Consider the following 19,677-nt stretch of genomic DNA (forward strand, 5'->3'; position numbering starts at 1 on the left):
CTCATCTAGCTCAAGCCAGGAAGGTTGGGCAACACTTCGGATTTTCACACATGTAAGTCACTATAGAGTGGTAATCCACTGCTGATTGCCATTCTGAGGAGCTACGGGCCAATAAAAGATGCACACACAGTATCAAGAGCTAAAGAATGTTCGGAGTCCAAATGAAAGTTAGAATATACGATTAGAAGTCCATTGCTTATCTTTGAGCCATAGATTATTAATTGTTGCAGCTGTTTGTTAGCTGGTTCCTTTAAAATCCCAAGATTTGAATTGAAGTCCATGTAGTTGCACTTGCTGAAGACAATTTCCTTTTCCATAAGCTGTCTTTGCCAGAAATTGATGAGTTTTTACTGATCTTTACACAGCAAAACATCTTCTCTGAATTATTTTTAGTCTGTTAATAGATGGAGCTTTGCTTGGGAAAGAGAGTCCTTAGTCTTCACTGCTCAATTAACAGCTTCTCTAGATTTTTCAACCTCAGCTTGGCAAGTCCAGTTTTTGTCCTTGCTGTGCATTCTAAAGGAATTTGATTATCATGTCTGCTGTAGTCATTGGTCCAGAACTAGAAATCACATTTTGATGTTTCATCTTCTGACACATTTTAAAGTAGTAGAAACCAAAAGAGAATGGGGTTCTTTCTCCATGGGAGTTTGAGTCCGTTGGTTGTGTATCCTGGTGAGCTAATGGTTCCCTATTGTCTTGGTAGACTCTCTGCTGGAGAGAGAAGCTCACACTGCAAATGACGTGTCCATTCCTTTCAACAGTCATTTTCTGAAGTGGATCATGACACCCCAGGTGCGGAATTTCATGAGCATGTCAGTGGGTAATTTTCTGTCAAAGGTAAACTTTCTATTCCAGGCATCAGGTGACCAGTAGTGGCCATCTTAAGTCAATATGAGTCTTTTTTAAAAACCCCTTTTCAACGTTTCAGAATGATTTTTGTTAGCTGTTGAAATTATCAGTTGATCTCGCTGTTTTCTATTGTTGTGACACTACATAGCAAAGTCTGCACACGTCTGAGAAACCTGCACTAGCAAAAAGAGCTAATACTAACATTGAAAATGGAAGAGATTTTCCACGCCTTTGGAAAATGATATCCTGAATTTATTTATGATCTGAGAACCTTTCATTTTGACCTTCCAGTTGGTTAATTACACCGCATGCTGTGGGAGAGCACTTGTGGAGGATTGGATCTTGGCTGAGAGATACACATTGTGTTCCAGTCATTTACTAATTTCAGGAATTTGCTCCCCAGATTCAAAATGTGCTGCACAATCTGTACTCAGAATTTTGCTGAACTCCTGAGCATTCTCCTTCCTGAAATATAGTATAATCAGAATGCCAAACATAAATGACATATAGGAAAACCTAAGTTCATTTAAATTATACCTAGTCTTTCTATCAGTGTGTTCCTTTGGAAGCTTTGATATCTTGGAAATAATGTCTACAGGTTTTTTGTTCGAAATTAATGTACAGTTTTTTATGTGAACATAGAATTTTTTTAGGCATTTGTCATCTGCAGATAGTCTTTTCAGAAGATCAAAGTAGAAGACTGGTTAATTTCTATTGTCTTTTAGTGGTGAATAAGCATGAAAAGAAAATCTTTTATCAAGTTTGATCACTTATAATTGGCAGCCATTTTGAACTATTTATGATCACTGAAGTGTTTCTAAACTTGGCCATTGTTCAGGAAACGAGGAAATCTTAAACTAGTGTGATTGAGTTTGTGTTTGTTTAATCCAGGTCCTGAACAATTGAAAACATCCACAAAGTTTTAATGCAATTCAAAATTGTGGCTTTCTCAATTACAGGAATTGATTTTAAAATCAAAACAGTGGAACTACAGGGGAAGAAGATCAAATTACAGATATGGTAAGTAATGCATCTTTAATTGCATTTCTTGATAAAAGTAATTTTGTGGCTTCAAGGATATGTCTATAATGATAAAGAACATTTTTAAGTGGTTGTTGTACAAGTTTAGATTTGAGTTGGTCTTGTGAATCTGTTTCACTTTGACTTCCCAAGTATAAAGTGTCAAATTGAGTAAGATCTATTACGACAGTGCTGAATTAAATTATTAGCAATCCACATTACGGAAAATTTTATAACACAAAAACAGGCTGTTTGGTCTACTTCTGTGCTTGTGTTTGTGCTCCATGGAAGTTTCTTCTAACTCTACCAGTATATACTTCTCTTCCTTTCTCCCTGATGCACTTTATCTTGCTTCATCTTAAATGCATTATCATCTCACTCCTCCCTTTGTTGGGGGGAGCCACTAGAAAACCTGAAGCGCTCAAAGTCTACTTTGGTACATTTTCCCACTAAATGTCACTTTGTGAAGTACTATCCTTTTGGTTACTAAGCATGGCTACTAAATAGTTGCCATTGCTATTTTCCATGCTGTTCTCCGTCTGGCCAATCTGGTCTATGTTTTACCTGGAGTATAAACAAATCAATTTTAACTACCTTTCTTGGGATTTCTTACTGATATTCAGTTTATGTATAAAATTTCCTTATTAGTTTATTTAAATTCCTGGCAGATAACGTTCTGCTTTTTCTCTTTCTTATTTGCTCAATTCTTCTAGACAGCAGTCACCGAATTTCCAAAGAACTTGGGTATTCTGTTAGCAGACCATCACCTTTCCTTTCATGAATTTGTACATCTGTTTTGTTTACTGTGCATTTGTGTGTGAAAATTAAATTGTATAACAATGACAAAAAGTACACAGGCCAAAAATAGAAAATGTGGATAATGGGTTACCACAAACCTTCTGCTTTAATATCAGAAGTGCCAGTCTAAATCTGAAACTACTGTAAGTACACCCTCAAAGTTGGCATTTTGTGGAAAAAAACTCAGTTCTCAACACAATTTAATAATCTGCTAATAGTTTTTTTGTATTGATTAGAAGGGCAATCATCAATAGTTCAGCATGTAGAGTCATCCATGTAGATGTTTTTGCAGATTAAATTAATCCAATTTCCCTTCAGTAAAAGCAGAACACTCAAAAGTGCCGTAATTTTCTGAAAAGATGGACTTTGTGGTTTCCTTGCATACTGATGTAAATATCAAAATGCATGCAGGCTTTCCTTTTTGTAGGCAGATTTCTCTCCCATAAATTTTTCTAAAATGTCTGAAAATTGTTGGACGATTTGCATATAGTCGATTTGGTAGTGGTTGAGTTTGTTTCATTTTCAGACTCATTTCTTTGCCTTTTCCTTCAGTGACAAAACCTTCAAACATCTTTAACCAAAATTGTTTCCCTGAACCCAACATTGTCTTGCTAACCCTCTCTCAATACCTCCTTAAAATCTATTGCTTTTTATGCTTTCAATCATTCCAAATACAATTGCTGTTCACAACCAGTTGCTCTTTCAAATGCCTGGCACAATTTATTATGTAAATGGTATAATGAAGTTGCTGTCCAGTTGTTGTGAAGCTGCAGTTTAACAGTGAATAGAATAGAGACATGTTACCAAATCGCTATGAATTTGAGGCCAAATTCAAGTGTTCTAGTCAGCTACATCTTGATGTACATTTTTGGCGGTTATGATACAAAGGAAGCATCAGAGTCTTGGAAGATGTGCAGAGAAGAGGCACCAGATTTGCTGTTAAGAGGAATGTTTAAAGTGGACTGCAGCTCTGAAAGGTGAAGATGATGTTTGAGACCTATGATATAAGTGGCTTAGAATAGAAAAATCTGAAGTATTTATATTACTTAAAGCAAATGTGCAAGACAAAGGATCACAATGTAATGCAGTAAAAAAGGCACATATAGGATTGATATAAAGAGGATTTGGTGCTGGGGAAAGCACAAAGGTGTCCTAGGTAAGTCAAAGGTGATAAAATATGCACTCCATTGAGGTGGTTGGATTGGGTAGGGAATAGTTGTCTGTGGGAGAGTGAAGTACAAGGGCCTTCATTTGTGATCTCTCTGTATATTGGTGCTGTTTTAAATCTTGCATCAGAGCTTCTAAGGACCAGGTGACATTTATTGTTGGGAGGAAATTAAAGCTTGATTTCCTGCAGGTATAAACTGATAAGTTTGTGTGCACCCTTGGAGTATTTCTTTCTGGTCCATTAGATAATTGAGAGCTAGTTTGGGTTATTCCTAGAATAGTCCATTTCACTTCACGATATGTTAACTAGGAAGCATGCAAATGTTTCCACATCCAGTATCTCCAAGCTTGGAAATGGAAAAACTCAGCTAGTTCTTTTGAAGAGTACCAAGTGCCCTTGATGAATCTCTCAGAATCACATACATACGTAAATCATATGATCAAGCCAGACTCTTGATGGCCCACAATACCATCACTGTCTATTCTAGCTGCATTTTTATTAATAACCATTTCCTCCATGCATTTCAACAAAATGCAGCATTATAGCTTCCAGCCAGACAAGAATGCCATTAGGATCCTTTTTTTTCAGTTATTCAATCTGTTGCATTTGGATCAGCATTGCTGTCCATTTTTTTTCATTGTGTACACTAGAACAATTTTTCCCCCTTTCCTGGCAAGCAGGTGGAGGTTTACTTTGGCTGCGTAATGATTATTTACAGAATTTTAGCATAGAATTTCTTGTCAACCATGTGACTAAAGTACAGGAAAAGTTATTTATTTGAAATGTTAAAATCCTTCAATCCTTCAATCTTGCCATGTTAATGTGCTGTTTTGAGTTTTCTGCAGTTAGTTGTGCTGTCTCCTTGGAGTAAAAGTGTGCAAATGATTTTTTAAACAATGTGCTTTTGGCTTGTTTTGAAGGGATACAGCAGGACAGGAACGATTTCACACCATCACCACTTCCTACTACAGGGGAGCAATGGGAATCATGCTAGTTTATGACATCACAAATGCCAAAAGCTTTGAAAACATCAGCAAATGGCTGAGGAATATTGACGAGGTGAGAATCTTGTAACATTGACTACAAATGTATCGCCTTAGTAGGTCTTTCATTGGGTTAGGTGGTCTTATAAGAAGCTCAGTTGCGTTATAATACTTCCTAAGCGTTACTGCTAATTCACTGATCATGTTCTTATGTTTACAAAACTGCATTGATGCTGTCCATATAGAACCTTAAACCAATATGAAATCTCCTAAAGTAATATAAATGTAGTATTAGCTTCAAAATATGAAGAAAGCTTCCTTTTGTTAAAAACAGTCACATTGAACTAAAACAGCAAAGTGATGGTCTAAAAACAGTTAACTGGTTTGTTGGTTAAGTTACACTTGCCATTTAATGTACCGTTATCAACACCACTTGATCAGAAGGATAGTAGAGTTTGGAAACTTCCCCTATATTGGTGCAGGGAATTAGAAGTTATAGTTTGGAAGGTTGACACTATTGAGTGAAAATTAAACCTTCAGGATGCGCTTTAAGGAAACAGCAGAAAATGTGATATATATATCTAGTTTAAGAACTGCAGTGGATTAAATGAGCCACATGTGTTGCAACTGCCTTGACGTTTCAAGCACTATGTAAATCCAAATTGCTGAAACAGTTATTCTAACTGATCAGGCATGTGTTTATGGCGGCTAACCATGTTCAGTGTAAAGGTTGTTGACTTGAGAACAAACTTCGTAATTTGATAAAGCAGCTTGCCTGATTCTGCGCTGGACATTTCTTAACCACTTTGTGATATTTGTAATAAAGACTTAATAGTCAGTAATTATCCTTTGTTCTGGCTATGTTTACAATTCTACACCTAGGGTAGGGTAACAATGTTTTGTACCCCAAGTCTAATACTTGGAGTGGGCAATTCTCTGAGCTGATAGAGCTCATTCTCCCACCTGGAGTACTTCATGTATTTTTTTGTCTCCATATTTAAAGATGTACTTGCATTGGAGGCAGTGAAGCAGCGATTCACTAAATCAGTCCCTGGGAAGAGGGTGTTGCCCTGTGATGAGGAGATGAATAAGTTGAGCTTTTGTTTTCTGGAATTTAGAAAAATGAGGGGCGATCTCATTGAAGCCTACAAAAACATGAAAGGGATTGATAGGTAGACACTGAGATTGAGATTTTTCTGCTGGTTGGGATGTCTAAAGCATGAAGGCACAGTACTGGGATAAGGGGGAAATAATTTGGCATTGAAATGAGGAGAGATTTCTTCACTCAAATTGTTGTGAATCTTTGGAGTTCTCTATCTCAGGTTTGCGTATGCTCCGTCAATGAATTCATTAAGGCTAGATAGAAAGATATTTGGTGTCCCAGGGAATTAAGAATATGGAGAGTGAGCAAGTTCAACAGAATTGAAATCCAAGGTCAGCTATGATTGTATTGATTGTAGCCAATATCTTGAGTTCTTTTGCTATTTGATATCTGTTCTTGGTCACTTGGAACTTGTTGTATGCCATTGTTAGCTAATGTTGTTGACGTTATGCTCTCTGAATAACCAAGTAGAACTACTTCAGCTGTTCCTGCACACAAGCTTACCAAGGATGAGTAGCCAGATGAATTCCTGAATTGTTTTTAAGTATGTCGTGCAGAGTCCTATTGACACTTAGTCTATTGGGATGGTTAACTTAAAAACTCATTGACCAGGTATGAAACTGCTCCTTCTGGTATCCTTACCTTATCTACATGTAACTTCAGATCCACAGCAATGTGATTAACTCTTAAATGGCCTAATAAGCCACTCAATTCAAGGGCAATTAGGGATGGACAATAATTGCTGGATCTATATTTAAAAGAAAATGCACCAGTCTGTTTCATTGATGCCTTTTGAAGCTCAGTTTACCAACTTGGGTCTGAATTTCAGGTTGATTTCTGTTGCTTTGGAAAATTTGTTTTTTCCCATTGCATGTTTTGTGAAGTATCTTTTTGCCTTGGATATTCAATGACCTGCAACAAATCATGTTTCTTGTCATTTCCAAATGATATTTTGCTGTCCCCAAAAAGTGCAGGATTTGTAAACAATGTCAGTCTTGAGCATCATGATGATAATGAACCAGTTGCTTTGATTTGATGCCAAAAGGAGAATGAGGTTGCTGTTTGATTTTGGTTTAAAAATAGTGTTGTAAAAACTAATCTGAACCCATGTGATTATGGTGTATCCCACATAGAAGGTTGAGTTGGCAGATAATCACATTTTTCCTGTTAAAATCACTATGCCCTTAAAAGATTGGAAATTTATTCCAATTGTAAAACAAAAATTGACTCCTAATTCAATTGAGAGAACCTGATCTTCATTCTCTTTCCTGCGATTCCTCTATTTCAGCATCCCGGTGTTTTGAACGATTTTGGGATTTTGCCTGCAATGTCTTGAACTCTTTTTCCCGTATATTTATCACTGAAGAACAATTTGAATAACTTCTTGACAGCAGTCTTTAAAAAACCTTTTTAAAGTACATAACAAAGTAAGAGCAGAATTAGGCCGTTTAGTCCCTGGAGCCTGCTCTGCCACTCAATAAGATCATGGTTGATATGTTTGTTTCAAGTTCTACATTACCGTCTACTTCTGAGAACTTTTGATTCCCTTGTCTAACAAGAATCAATCCACCTCTCCCTTAAAAATAATGTCCATGTCTCCTCCATCTTCTGAGGCATACAGCCTCAAAGAAATTCTCCCCAGCTGTCCTAAAAGCGAGAGCATCTCATGTTTGAGAAGAAAATAGCTTAAATACTGTTGCAGCAATTCTACCATGTTTTGGTTGTTTTGCTCCAATTTGCTGAGTTTTGGAGGTGTAAAAATATGTGCAGTTTAATGGTGGTCACAGATGAATTTACTAGATTGTTTTTGAATGATTTGTCTCCTTTGCTTTTTCACAGTATTCATAGATAATGTGTTAAGTTATGATATTGGTATATGCTGGATCGGACTTCAATTAGATACATGCTGATATTGTGACAATCATATCTACATTTCAGCATGCAAATGAAGATGTAGAGCGAATGTTGCTAGGCAACAAGTGTGACATGGAAGACAAGCGAGTGGTGCCGAAATCAAAAGGGGAACAGGTAAACCAAGTTGCTTGGGAAACTTCCCTTTGCTTATGTTTTAAAATACCAATAATTGTTCTGTGGTGTCTTTTTGTATCAGCCATTCATTGATAAAAGGAACAGTTGCAAGACCTCTTGAGGCTATAGTCAAACTTCCACAACCTAATAAAGTAGTCCCAAGTCATCTACTTTTGTATTCCTTTTTGCCCCTCTCGTTAGCTTTGGTTCTGTGGCAACATTTACTTCTAAATTAGAAGGCAGTGTCATGACCTTCTGCAGAGACCTGAGCATGTAACGTAGACTGCTGCACTGGCTTTTTGTATTTTAAGTGAAACATTAATCCATGGCCCTATTTACATCTTTAGCTGGGCACAAATAAAAAATGTGGTACTATTCGACGAGTAGGTATTCTGTTTGAATAGTATCCCTCTACCAAGATAAACAATCAAAAACTGTTGTTTTGGTTGTAGGATTTTTCAGTATCCAAATAGGCTACTGTCTCCTATTGCAAAACTGACATTTCTTTCTATTGTTCCATTTGCATTGAAATCGTGACTTTTTTTCCCCCAGTGATGCTGAAGTAAATAATAAAACCAAAATACTGCGGATGCTAGAATCTGAAACAAAAGAAAATGCTGGAAAAATCTCGGCAGGCCTGGCAGTATCTGTGGGAGAGGATACAGCCAACATTTCAAGTCTAAATGATCCTTTGTCAAAGCTGGCTCTGACAAAGGGTCATCTGGACTTGAAACGTTGGCTCTGTTCTCTCCACCCTGAAATAGATGAGATGGTTTGCGTTTGACACATGATTACTTCTCTTCTAGTTGAAAAGTTAATATCTGTACCCAGCCTTGAACTCTGTCATTGTACAACCAACATCAATGTAGTGTGCAAGACATCCCAGGATGACTCTTTTATTTCCCCTGCAAATACCTTTCATTTAAAGCTTCTAAACAAATTATATTGTTCCACTTTTGTGGACAGTTTTTTCAAATGAGTTTCTTGATTTCTGTAAGTCGTGTATCACAACTCAAATGCTGCATTTATTACTTCAGTTTTGAAGTAATTTGCCCTTGAGGATTAAATAATTGAAAATGAAACGCATCTGCTTTAAGATACATTGGATAGGATCTTGGTAAAAATGTTATTCGGAGTTTCTGTCCAGCATATGAAGCAAATGCTTTTCAATTTCTTTTTCTCTATTGCATGCTGATAATATCTTCACTTTAAATCTCAGATTTTAAGTTTGTTTATTCTTATCATGTATATACTTAGTTTAAGTTTATACTTTAGAGTATTTAGAACAAAAGGGGCATTTATGATCTTCTGCAGCCCCAAGCTTATTTTCTGCCCATATGTTTGTTAAAGCATTTTGGATTTTGTTCTGTACTCCCTGCTATTTCTCTCCTCCTCCTTGCCTCTTTCTTTGCCAAGCTAGATTTCCAGCAATTAATTCTTGGGAGTTGTGGAGGCTTGGAAGAGAAGTACTTTTTTATTTAGCCCGCCAACTCGCAGCTCGAACTCAACTCACGCTGGCGGCGTGATAATCTTGCGGTAGTGGCAAAAGGTTACGTGCAGGCTGAAAGAGGTTGGAATGCAGATACATGTCAGTCAGTCTGGGAGATGGAAGGGCCATGTATGCTTGAACATGAGAATTGATGGGCTGAGAAAGCATGAGCAAAGTGAGACACTGAATCTGGCAACAATTTAGTTGATTTTTAGTGGAGTAGTTGACAACTTCATGGTGGAGGAAGCTGTTAGACTTTAACTCATAATCCTGGATGCACATGATTCAATCACTGCTGCCTTTTATATGGCTAAAGGTTCTCTCTGCAGATAAAGTTTGGGAGTCCAAAATCTGTAGTCTTGCTCAGTTTTTTAGTTTGCTAATTAGCAGCATGAAAATGTGGAACAAAATAATGGGCATTCTGTTCTTTAGATGAGACATTACTCATCTTCAGTACATTTCAAAATGTACCTTGTAGATATTGAGAGCAAGGGAACTGTCATCATTGTCCTGGTCAATATTTATCCCTCCTCGAACTATTAAGTATCTAGGTGTTATCTCATTGCTGTTTTCTGTTGCTGTGTGTAAATTAACTGCCTTCTATTTTGCAGCAAGTAATCACACTTAATTTTTTTTTACTGAAAAGACTCTTCACTGCACAGTCTTCACCATTCACAACTTCTCAGATACTAAAGCAGCTCTTGTCCATATTCAGCAAGACTTGGTTAATGTTGAGGCTTGGACAGATAAGTGGCAAATAAGTTATGCCACAAGTGCCAGGCAGTGGTTGTCTCCCAACAAGTGATACACTAACCATCTCCCCTTGATAGCACTGTGGGTGTACTGACACTACATTGGATTGCAATGGTTCAGGAACTGACTTGCTCCTATCTTAAGGGCAACAAGTGATGGGTAATGCATGCTGGTCTTGCCAGTGTTGCCCACAGCCCGTGTATTTAAAAAAATTCTACAAGTGGTCAATTTATAACTGTTGCTTTCCTGACAAAGCATATACCTTTGTAAATTGAAACTTATTAAGCAGTTCAGAGCAAGCGGAAAAATAATTGTGAAATTTGCATCAGAAAACAGGAAAGGAAATATAAAAATTAAAATAGGGATGTGCTATTGGAGTACTAGCCAAATCATTTTCAGATTATGCTGATCGGATTGATGTTCAGACTACACAATTATTGCATTCTTGTAATTTTATTAAAGCAATTTTAGTCCAATCATGGTAGGATTTAACCTGAGTATTCTTAACCTGCTTGTGGAGGCAGACTTCTAAAATAAAACAACACAACAATCCACTAGCTTTGAGCTGTGTAACTGGGCACTGCCTCCTATTAAAAATTGTCAGCTGATTCCTGAATATATGTACCACTGTTAAAGCATATTGCAGTGTGTATTTGTCTGTGATGCTCATGAACATAGTTGCTAGGTTTATTATTAATGCATGGTTAAATATTTTAAGATGGCTTGACATCAACAAAAGCTACCAAGTTATTTGATATCCTTTGTGAATTTACTAATTGTTTCATTCTAGATTGCCAGAGAACATGGGATTAGATTTTTCGAGACTAGTGCAAAAGCTAATATCAACATTGAGAAAGCATTCCTCACATTAGCAGAAGACATACTTCGAAAGGTAACTATTGGAACGATCTGTAAATAAGCCATTCATAGCTGAGGAATTTGAGTGATTGTCAGTTTATCAATTGAAATTATATTGTAGGATTAGAAAGCAAGCTCAATTTTTCAAAGATTTCAAAGCATTGTTTAAGTTGAGATCAAACAGATCTATAAACAAGTTTCTCACTACTTGTTTCTATGTAATAACACTGGAAATCAAAGTATTTTTGCTTCTAGACTTAGCATATTATCTGTAGAGATACTAGTAAGTCTTCACTAGTTTGTGCTGATATTTGACTAAAATTTGCCAAACCAGCGCAAAAAAGCAGAATTTTAAATGCTAGTTATGGCAAGTGTACAGATTCTACAAACTTCAATGCGAATTTAAATTGCACTGGAAGATGGCGAAGCCCACGGAACTGGCCATGTCTGCAAGTTAATATAGTGAATATGATGAGCTTCTGCCAACTGCCCCTAATGTGTGACAGCTTGAGGAGACAGTGTTCAAGTTGAGCTTGTTTTTAGATGTATTGGCCATAGACGCGTTTTAGAAAGTTTTCAATTCATAATTTACTACAACTGTCTCAAATTAAAATGGTTAAATTTAATTTATTGAAGGCATTTCAAGTTGTTTTTAAAGTTGGGGTTCAAAGATTTGGTGGGCTAGCACTTTAAATGTGCTTACTTTTAACAATAATCCCTATTTCAGCACCAGGTTATTATGCTTTTACAAAAATGTCTTAATTGCTTCATTGTTTCATCTAAGTAAATTAAGCAGAAATGTGTACTGCAAATTTTAAGTCGTGCACAATTTGTGCCCAAAGTGTAAATTTTAGTTGTCTTAAATTTAGAGTAACGTTTATCAAACGCGATTGAATGTTGGACACTAATAGCTGGAATGGCAAAATATTTGTCAGAAACTGGAACACCCTTGAAGCATTGCATCTGAGTCTGTTTGTTAAGACATGAGTAATATATAACCAATAGATGTAGAATCATCATAGAATCCCTCCAGTGCAGGAGGAGGCCATTCGGTCCATCAAATTTGCACTGACCACAATCCCACCCAGGCCCTAACTCCATAACCCCATGCATTTACTGTAGTTAGTGCCCCTGATACAAAGAGGCAGTTTAGCATAGCTCATTTCAAGCAATCTGTCAGTCAGCTCTGCTGTTCAAGCTACCCGTTTTACAGGGTGATACAGTCACCACATTAGAAGACAAGCATCCCACCCCCCCACCGAAAATGAAATGGGGCTGATGAAGGGTCATCCTGACTCGCAAAGGTAGCTCTATTCTTTCTTCATTGATGCTGTCAGACTGCTGAGTTTTTTGCTACTTCTGTCGTACACTGGGATTGTCAAAACCTACGTATCTGCAGAAACACTTGAGCGTGTAGAACAATATTGGACTTGGACCCAAACAACGTATGTTCTCTTTCAAGTCCTGATTTATTAGCTTAGGACTTCTGATCAGTCATGCTGACATATAAACCTGTTAATGCTTTCATAAAACACACAGGAATGTGGTTTGAACGCTGTTAAACATTTGTAAGTGGGCTTCACCTATTGCAAGTTCTATGCACTAATTACATTAAGAACTCTTTTGAGTAGAACTGATTTATTAGGAAAGAAACTAGACCCTATCAAATCTCTGGATATAACACAAACTTAATTGACCAGACAGCAGCTTTCTGCCCGGTTGTGGTTTGGCACCTTTTATTCTAAATCCTGTCATAAATTGTTCTATTGTTAAACTGCAATTCAGATTATTGAACAAATGTCAATACAATATTGCAAATTTCAAAGTTACCGACTGGAAAGCAGAATAATTCAAAGATGAGCATCATGATTGGTTTAATTTGATTGGATATTCAGATGCGCTAGGTCCTGATAATCTGTTCTGCAATATAAAAAGAACAATTTGTGTTAGAATAGAAAAATACGTTTGGGAATTTCTGAGGGAAGGCCTGGTCAGATTGAGATTGCTGAAAGGCAAAAGAAAAGTTTGAAACTTCTGACAAACTGTTGTTAATGAAGGCTCCTACAGTGGAAAAAAATCAAGAATCAATGAGCTAGATCTTTGTGCGATAGGTGGAAGGGTGACAATGAGGCTTTTACATCTCTCCAAAGTTTTAGCTCCAGTGAATTATACTTACAGCATAATTCCTAATAAATGCACAAGGAAAAATAGCTTGTTTTAAATGACTTTATTTGAGATGATTTGGAACAAAAAAAACACAATGATTACATCTCAATAACTACATGGCATTCCTAAATCCAGAACAGTCCACTTCACACAGTTTGTTAAATATTTGGCACTGCTTCATTGTAATGTTATTAAAATAACCACTTAGGATACTGGGAAACTATGCAGTGTTTTTATTTGAACAGACCCCATTTTTGTTGGAGTTTTTTTCTTAAAATTCTTTCCATACATTACAATTGCATTTTCCCCCCGACAAATTCTGAAAAATACTATTATATTTTGATTAGAATTATAAAACCGTCAACACTCTATCTTATCACTCAAAGTTCATGTGCGATTAAAAGAACGGTCAATGGACATTATAAGTTAGAAAAGAATTTTGTTTCTAAGCAGGGTGACTAATAACGCAACATATTTTCAATTTTAACAAACTGGAAGTTTCCATATACAACAATTGTGTTAAAAAACAAAGCTTCCTTTATTGCATTATTTAAAACTTCATGGTGACTATTTTGCTCTATCTTCCACTCAATCTTGTATTGTCAAGTGCAACATCTGGCACAAACCAAAATAGAGTTAAAAGCAAATTACTGGATGTTGGAATCTGGAACAAAAGCAGAAAATGCTGGAAAATCTTAGCAAGTCTGACAGCATCTGTAGAGAGACAATAGAGCCAACGTTTCGAGTTTTGTAGACCAATTGTCAGAGCTGAAAACTAATTGGGCATTAGAATAGAGTGTGATTTTTAAAAAAGGCATAAAAAGTTTGGATGTAAGAGTGGGAACTATAGCAGTTTGGATAACACAGCTGAAAGAGTTATCACAAAAATTAGATTTTTAAATTGAATTTTAAATGTTTGAAAATAACTTTAAAAATCTATGCAGTATCATTTATTACTTTAATTTTACTTGAAAGATTTTTTTAAATGCCCATTGGCATCCTTGCACCTAAAATAAAACTTAATTCTTGGAGCCTCCTTGAAGGCCTGAACAGGCACAACTTGGGAACATGGCCAGTTTTGTGGGTGGGGTCAAATTCCAGTGGATGTTTTCTTAATCCAGTGCAAAAGATTGTGGAAACTCAGTTTGTGTTGAACATAGCTTGTGCTTAAATTCCTTGATCTTTTGTGCCATTTGGCTGATCTCATAAAGTTGCACTGCATAAAATAATGTAACCCATCAAAAAAAAATCCAAGCCCATATTTTATTTCAAGTTCCTTTGAACTTTTTATGCTTGCACACATTGATTATTCAAAATCCTAGCCTTTTTTGGTGCCCATTGTTAAAATTGAAACGGTAGTAAAACGATTTGCCTGTAATTCTAGAATTTCAATGCTCACTGCATAACAGCTGCAATAATAATGCAACACAATGTGCGTTGCTTAACATCTAGGATCACCTTTTCCAAATTGTTTTCTAAGCATAACAAATTATACCAAGTGTGCCAGCTGGGCATACTTGGGTTGCAGCTCCTGTGTGACAATTATATATAAATAACTCATTATTGCAGCCACATTTGTAGTAATTTTGGGCCTCTAAACATCACTCAGGGACAAAGCACCTCATTCGCTAGCTTGAACATACACCTCCTAAATTACTGTGGCTGTATTGTGCACTATCTACAGGCCTCTTCGACTGCCTCTCCAAAACCTGCAAACGCTACTACTTGGAAGGACCAGAACTATAAGTTCATGAGAATACAAACACCAAGTCGTCTTCCAAGTCCCCATCCAAGTCGGACACAATCCCGACTTATACACAGATTGCCCTATCTAATAGCATTTCGGTAAATACTCTCCGTCTGCCAGGAGTGCAGCTCTCATCAGGAGAAAAGACATGAGGTTGATTCCTTTGATTCTTGGTAGAAAGATTGAAGTGATTTCAGCTTTTCTGTCTGGAAAACAGATACCTGAGAAGTGAAGTTATTAAGCTATGAAAGATAATTGACATACAGGACATGGTAAATAAATATTTCTTGAAATTTAGTTGTGTTTCAAGCTATCAAAAGGTAAATTGAGCAGCATCTGGAAGAGATTTCTACCTGGACAAGTGGAGCCAAAGTCGTAATTTTTAAACAGTTGGCTGCTACAGTGGCTGAACTGTTAGGTTTCTCTGCATCAACTAAGATGGAACAAACCACATTCTCTCTCTGCAATTAATTCATGAACTGGACCATTGCCTGTGTATTTGAGAGAAGGCAATGTGTGTGTGGATTTGTTCAGACCTTCAAGTTCATGTTCCATTTAGCTCAGCATAATTTTTAAAAAGTTGCTATAAATGTTAGCTGAAATCATTCATTTTCTTTATTTTACCTGCAGACTCCTGTAAAAGAACCTGACAGGGAAAATGTAGATATCAGCACTGCAGGTGGTGGAACAGGACTGAAGAAATGCTGTAGCTGAGCGATCCCTGTGGAAATCCACTTTATGCATTCTATCTAAAATGTTCTTTCCCATTAAAACAAACAAAATTCTCATTACCCTTAGTTCTTACATCTTGCCTGCTTGACACACACAATTTTGAAAACCTGTATAAAATCATGTCTGTGACTTACTGTCTCATTTTAAATGTGCGTGCTCAACTCACTACATTTGGTTGTATTATAGTTAAATTCATTATCAAAGTAACAATGGTTTCAACTCAGCAAATTGTATAAGAATAAAAGTTAGAATTAACAAATTTTTGTACAACAGTGGAATTTTCTCTTATGTATAATGTACTTTTTAATTTGTACATTTGTGCAAAAAGTGAGATTTGAGACACCCATGTAGACTGCTTTCCTTTTTTTTTAGGTTGAATTTGATTTTGTCTTGTGCCTTATTTGAAAACAGGCATAACCGAACGATTGCTGAGGCAAAAGATCAGTTTTCAGACTTGGCTGTTTTATTATCTACTTGCTGTGATATATAAGCATTACAGCTGCCAGTGTCTGAACAGAATTTTTTTGTGGTTAAACTCCAGTATTTGGTCAATATTTCCTGGTTATGCAGACTTGGTTATTATGCTGCTCCACTGAGGAGGAAATCTGAAATTTATTAATGCATGTAATAGTGCTGCCTTTTTTATTTTGGGTGATGTGGTTCTCATTTCTTCAACTGTGCAATTTTCCATAATTTGGGCCATCAACAAAAAATCTGCAGGATAACTGTCTTCAGATGATCTAAGATGAGTAAGGCAGTAAGTAGACTGTATCCTGGTGAGTTAACAGTTCTGCAACCTGAAACATGTTCTTTTGTCTGCTGCCAATATCAGCACATCACATTTACAGGAACTGTAGCTATCTTGTGATTGGCCTATTGGTAATCAGTGTTTTCCCAGCCATTGACAATTAAGTTTTGTTAAGCTTTGCTATATGCTGTGCATCTTCCAAATAGCCAAATGTGTTGTGTTTTCTTGTCGCTTGATTGCAATTTTTTGTCATTTTTCTCTAAACTTCAGGTGGTGGTTTCTGCACAACTTCTCCTGGGAGTTTTGCACGCAATATAGTTCTAACATTTTTGAAGGTGACTTTCCATTTCAAATGAATGAGAAACTTAAATGAGTAAATGTTGGGAATACTGGTTATGTAATATCAGTAGGACATCAAAAGCATGTTTCGGGCAGCATATTTGCAGCCTTTTCTGGATTGGTCAGTACTTTTGAAATTGATAAACCAATTTGAATCTTTTGACTACCAAAATGGTTATGTTCTTAATATATTGACCACAGTCCTCTTGTAGTGTAAATTGCTTTCACCCTAATTTTTTATCCCGCACTGAACATAAGGGAATACACAAAGTAACCAATGTAATCAGTTCTTTGTTTACGCTGATGGGCTGTTGCCTAATATAGTGGTGCTTAGCCTTTATGTACAGTTCTTTGGGATCATTTGTAAACCTTGTGATGACCAACACAGAATTGAATAAATCTCATTAGCAGTCCATTCCAGCACTGGAGACTGTAGTTTAATACTTCTAATTACTAAAATTGTCAATAAAATATTTCTAGATGTTTACTGTTATGTTACTGAATCTTGGGAAAGTAGAGTATTGTTGGCTTGTATATTTACCCATATTATGCTGGTAAATCAAAAATACTAAATGCAATGAATTAAAGTCATTTGAAATTGGAATGTTGAAATTACTAATTTAACTCAAGGGAATGTGTGCTTGAAAATAGCTGCAATCTGTATATATGTTTGAATTGCTGTAAGTAATCTTTGGAACTCCACATTCACTGTTTTACTTTTAACACGTGAGCAGTCAAAATGAAACCTCTTAATTTGCATCAATAATCATTCTGGAACTTTTCAGTTCTTACTCCATTGACTATAATTAAGTTGGAATTTGGAGAAATTGTCACCTTTATCAGCTGCATCAAATCATAACTAGCTTATTTGATATCCAACTGTTGTCATTTCAATGCAAAATTATGTTTGGTGTCATTTGCCACGTCATTTGTGCCACTGGCAAATTTTTAACCCTGGTAGATATTGGTGACGTAGTTTGGGGGTGGGGGGTGGTGTGTAATTTGAGTCTAAATGCACTTAATGATACAAGTCCAGGAATGATTCATGGAGAAATTAGAACAGCATCAGTGTGTTTCACATTTGTAATATTTCAAAATGTTTTTGTATATTACATAAACGTAGTAAATTCCACCAACTATGGAGCAAATAAGTAACAATACAATGAATTCTGCGATGCCATTTTGTTAGAATATTTGAATGGTTTATGTTCATGTCTCAGTAGTTTAATGACAGTTGTAATAGGTAGAGCCAGCAATAACATTTGCACAGAGAATTACCTTTTTGTCAACTTTCTCCTCCCCTTTTCCCAAAGGACTGTTGTGTTGTGGAGAAGACGTGCCCAGAGTACCTCATTCAAGTGGTCATTAGCTATACAATTGGACTATTAACAATAGACTTTCTCATCACATCACCAATTTTGCATCCGCTAACAGTGCAAATATCCATCGGTGACCAAAAGCTGGAACTGAAGACAAGTTCCTCTTTCTAATTTAGGGATGCTGAGTTCTATTAAGTGGAATTATATCGGATTTCCATAGAAAAGGATCCCTATAGTGGAAATGGAAGCCCATCGAGCCTGCGCAGATTCTCGCACAGAGCATCTTACGCAGGCCCTATCCCTGTAACCCCAGATATTTTATCCTGATAATCCCCCTAAGTACACATCTCTGGACGCTGAGCCAATTTAGCATGGCTAAACAACCTAACCCACAAATATTTAGAGTGTGGGAGAAAACCCATGCAGACACTGGGAGAGCATGCAAACTCGAGTAGAATCCCCGTCCCTGGTGCAGAGAAGCAGCAGTGCTCACCAGTGTGCTGTCCTGGCACAAGAGGAGGTCATTCTGTCCAACCAGTTCATGCCAATGTTTATGCTCCATTTGAACCTTCTCCCATGTTTCTTGATTTTAAATCCATCATTGTAAGCATGTATCCTTTTCCCCCTCAAATGCATGTCTAGCTTCCCCTTAAATGTTTGTACTTTACTTTTCAATTGCTTCCTCTGGTAGTAAGTTCCACTTGCTATGTGAAGTTTCTTATGAATTTCATTTGACTTTTTGATCTATTACATGAATGGCACATGGTTTTCCACATCTTTCTGTATTCATCTTGCATAATTTTAAATATCTCCTTTGCAACACCTTTTTAGCTTGAGAAAAGAGACCCAGCCTGTTCATCCTTTCCTGCTATGTATACCCATCTATATTGTCAATCCTTTCATAATATGATTAGAAGAACTCTGGTTAGATGACAGAGTACTGCACAACCTCTACATTTTATTTTGCAAGGGACAGAATTGAAACATTTGCCTTTCTATAATGGCCTTGCTTAACCTGTGGTGCAACATTGATTTTGTTTGTATTCACTTCCACCTCGAATTGTGCTTCCCAAGAGCGCTCTGTTCTTTACATCAAAATTTTCTACCCCTCAATTATCCATGAACCTCTTGGCCTAGCTGAGGTTTTGAGAGATCCTGATTGGCAATTGAATCAGGGACCACTGTGTGTGTTGCTTAAATCAATTGAGCTGCGGGACAGGTATGAAGGAGTATTACACAAGTACCTTAGTTGGTTCTTTAATGTTCAGTAGATAATACAATATATGAAGCTGCAGGCATTTATTTTGTATTAATGTTGTGAATCAGTTGGACTACTTTATATTTGTATCTGAATTATTAACAGCTTGAAGGTATTAATCCCTAGAAGGATATATTTATCCTTGTCAAGGTCATCCCGCTCCTTGGGTATTTGGTCAGAACATCAGTGTGGTAAATCTGTGCCATTATATTGGACCTATTTCCACTATTTCGCGCTAACAATGTTGCATCTCTTGGGTGCTTAACATGCATAAGCATGCTGAATTATTTGTCAGTCTGAAACTTGCGTCTGGCTGT

General features: G+C 36.7%; 1 protein-coding gene across 1 annotated transcript in view; it reads left to right on the forward strand.

Moving 5' to 3' along the window:
• The window catches only part of rab10 (RAB10, member RAS oncogene family), a 53,362-nt gene extending 35,975 nt beyond the window's left edge, over positions 1 to 17,387 (forward strand). The window contains exons 2-6 of the mRNA XM_080192291.1: positions 1,812 to 1,872; positions 4,759 to 4,897; positions 7,862 to 7,951; positions 10,984 to 11,085; positions 15,595 to 17,387. Coding sequence (XP_080048417.1) covers positions 1,812 to 1,872; positions 4,759 to 4,897; positions 7,862 to 7,951; positions 10,984 to 11,085; positions 15,595 to 15,678 — 476 coding nt within the window. The 3' untranslated portion in view covers positions 15,679 to 17,387. The remainder of the gene's footprint in view (positions 1 to 1,811; positions 1,873 to 4,758; positions 4,898 to 7,861; positions 7,952 to 10,983; positions 11,086 to 15,594) is intronic.
• The last annotated feature ends 2,290 nt before the right edge of the window (positions 17,388 to 19,677 follow it).

Source organism: Carcharhinus amblyrhynchos, chromosome 7 (genome assembly GCF_965287045.1).
Source record: "Carcharhinus amblyrhynchos chromosome 7, sCarAmb.v2.hapA, whole genome shotgun sequence".
Taxonomy (NCBI): domain Eukaryota; kingdom Metazoa; phylum Chordata; class Chondrichthyes; order Carcharhiniformes; family Carcharhinidae; genus Carcharhinus; species Carcharhinus amblyrhynchos.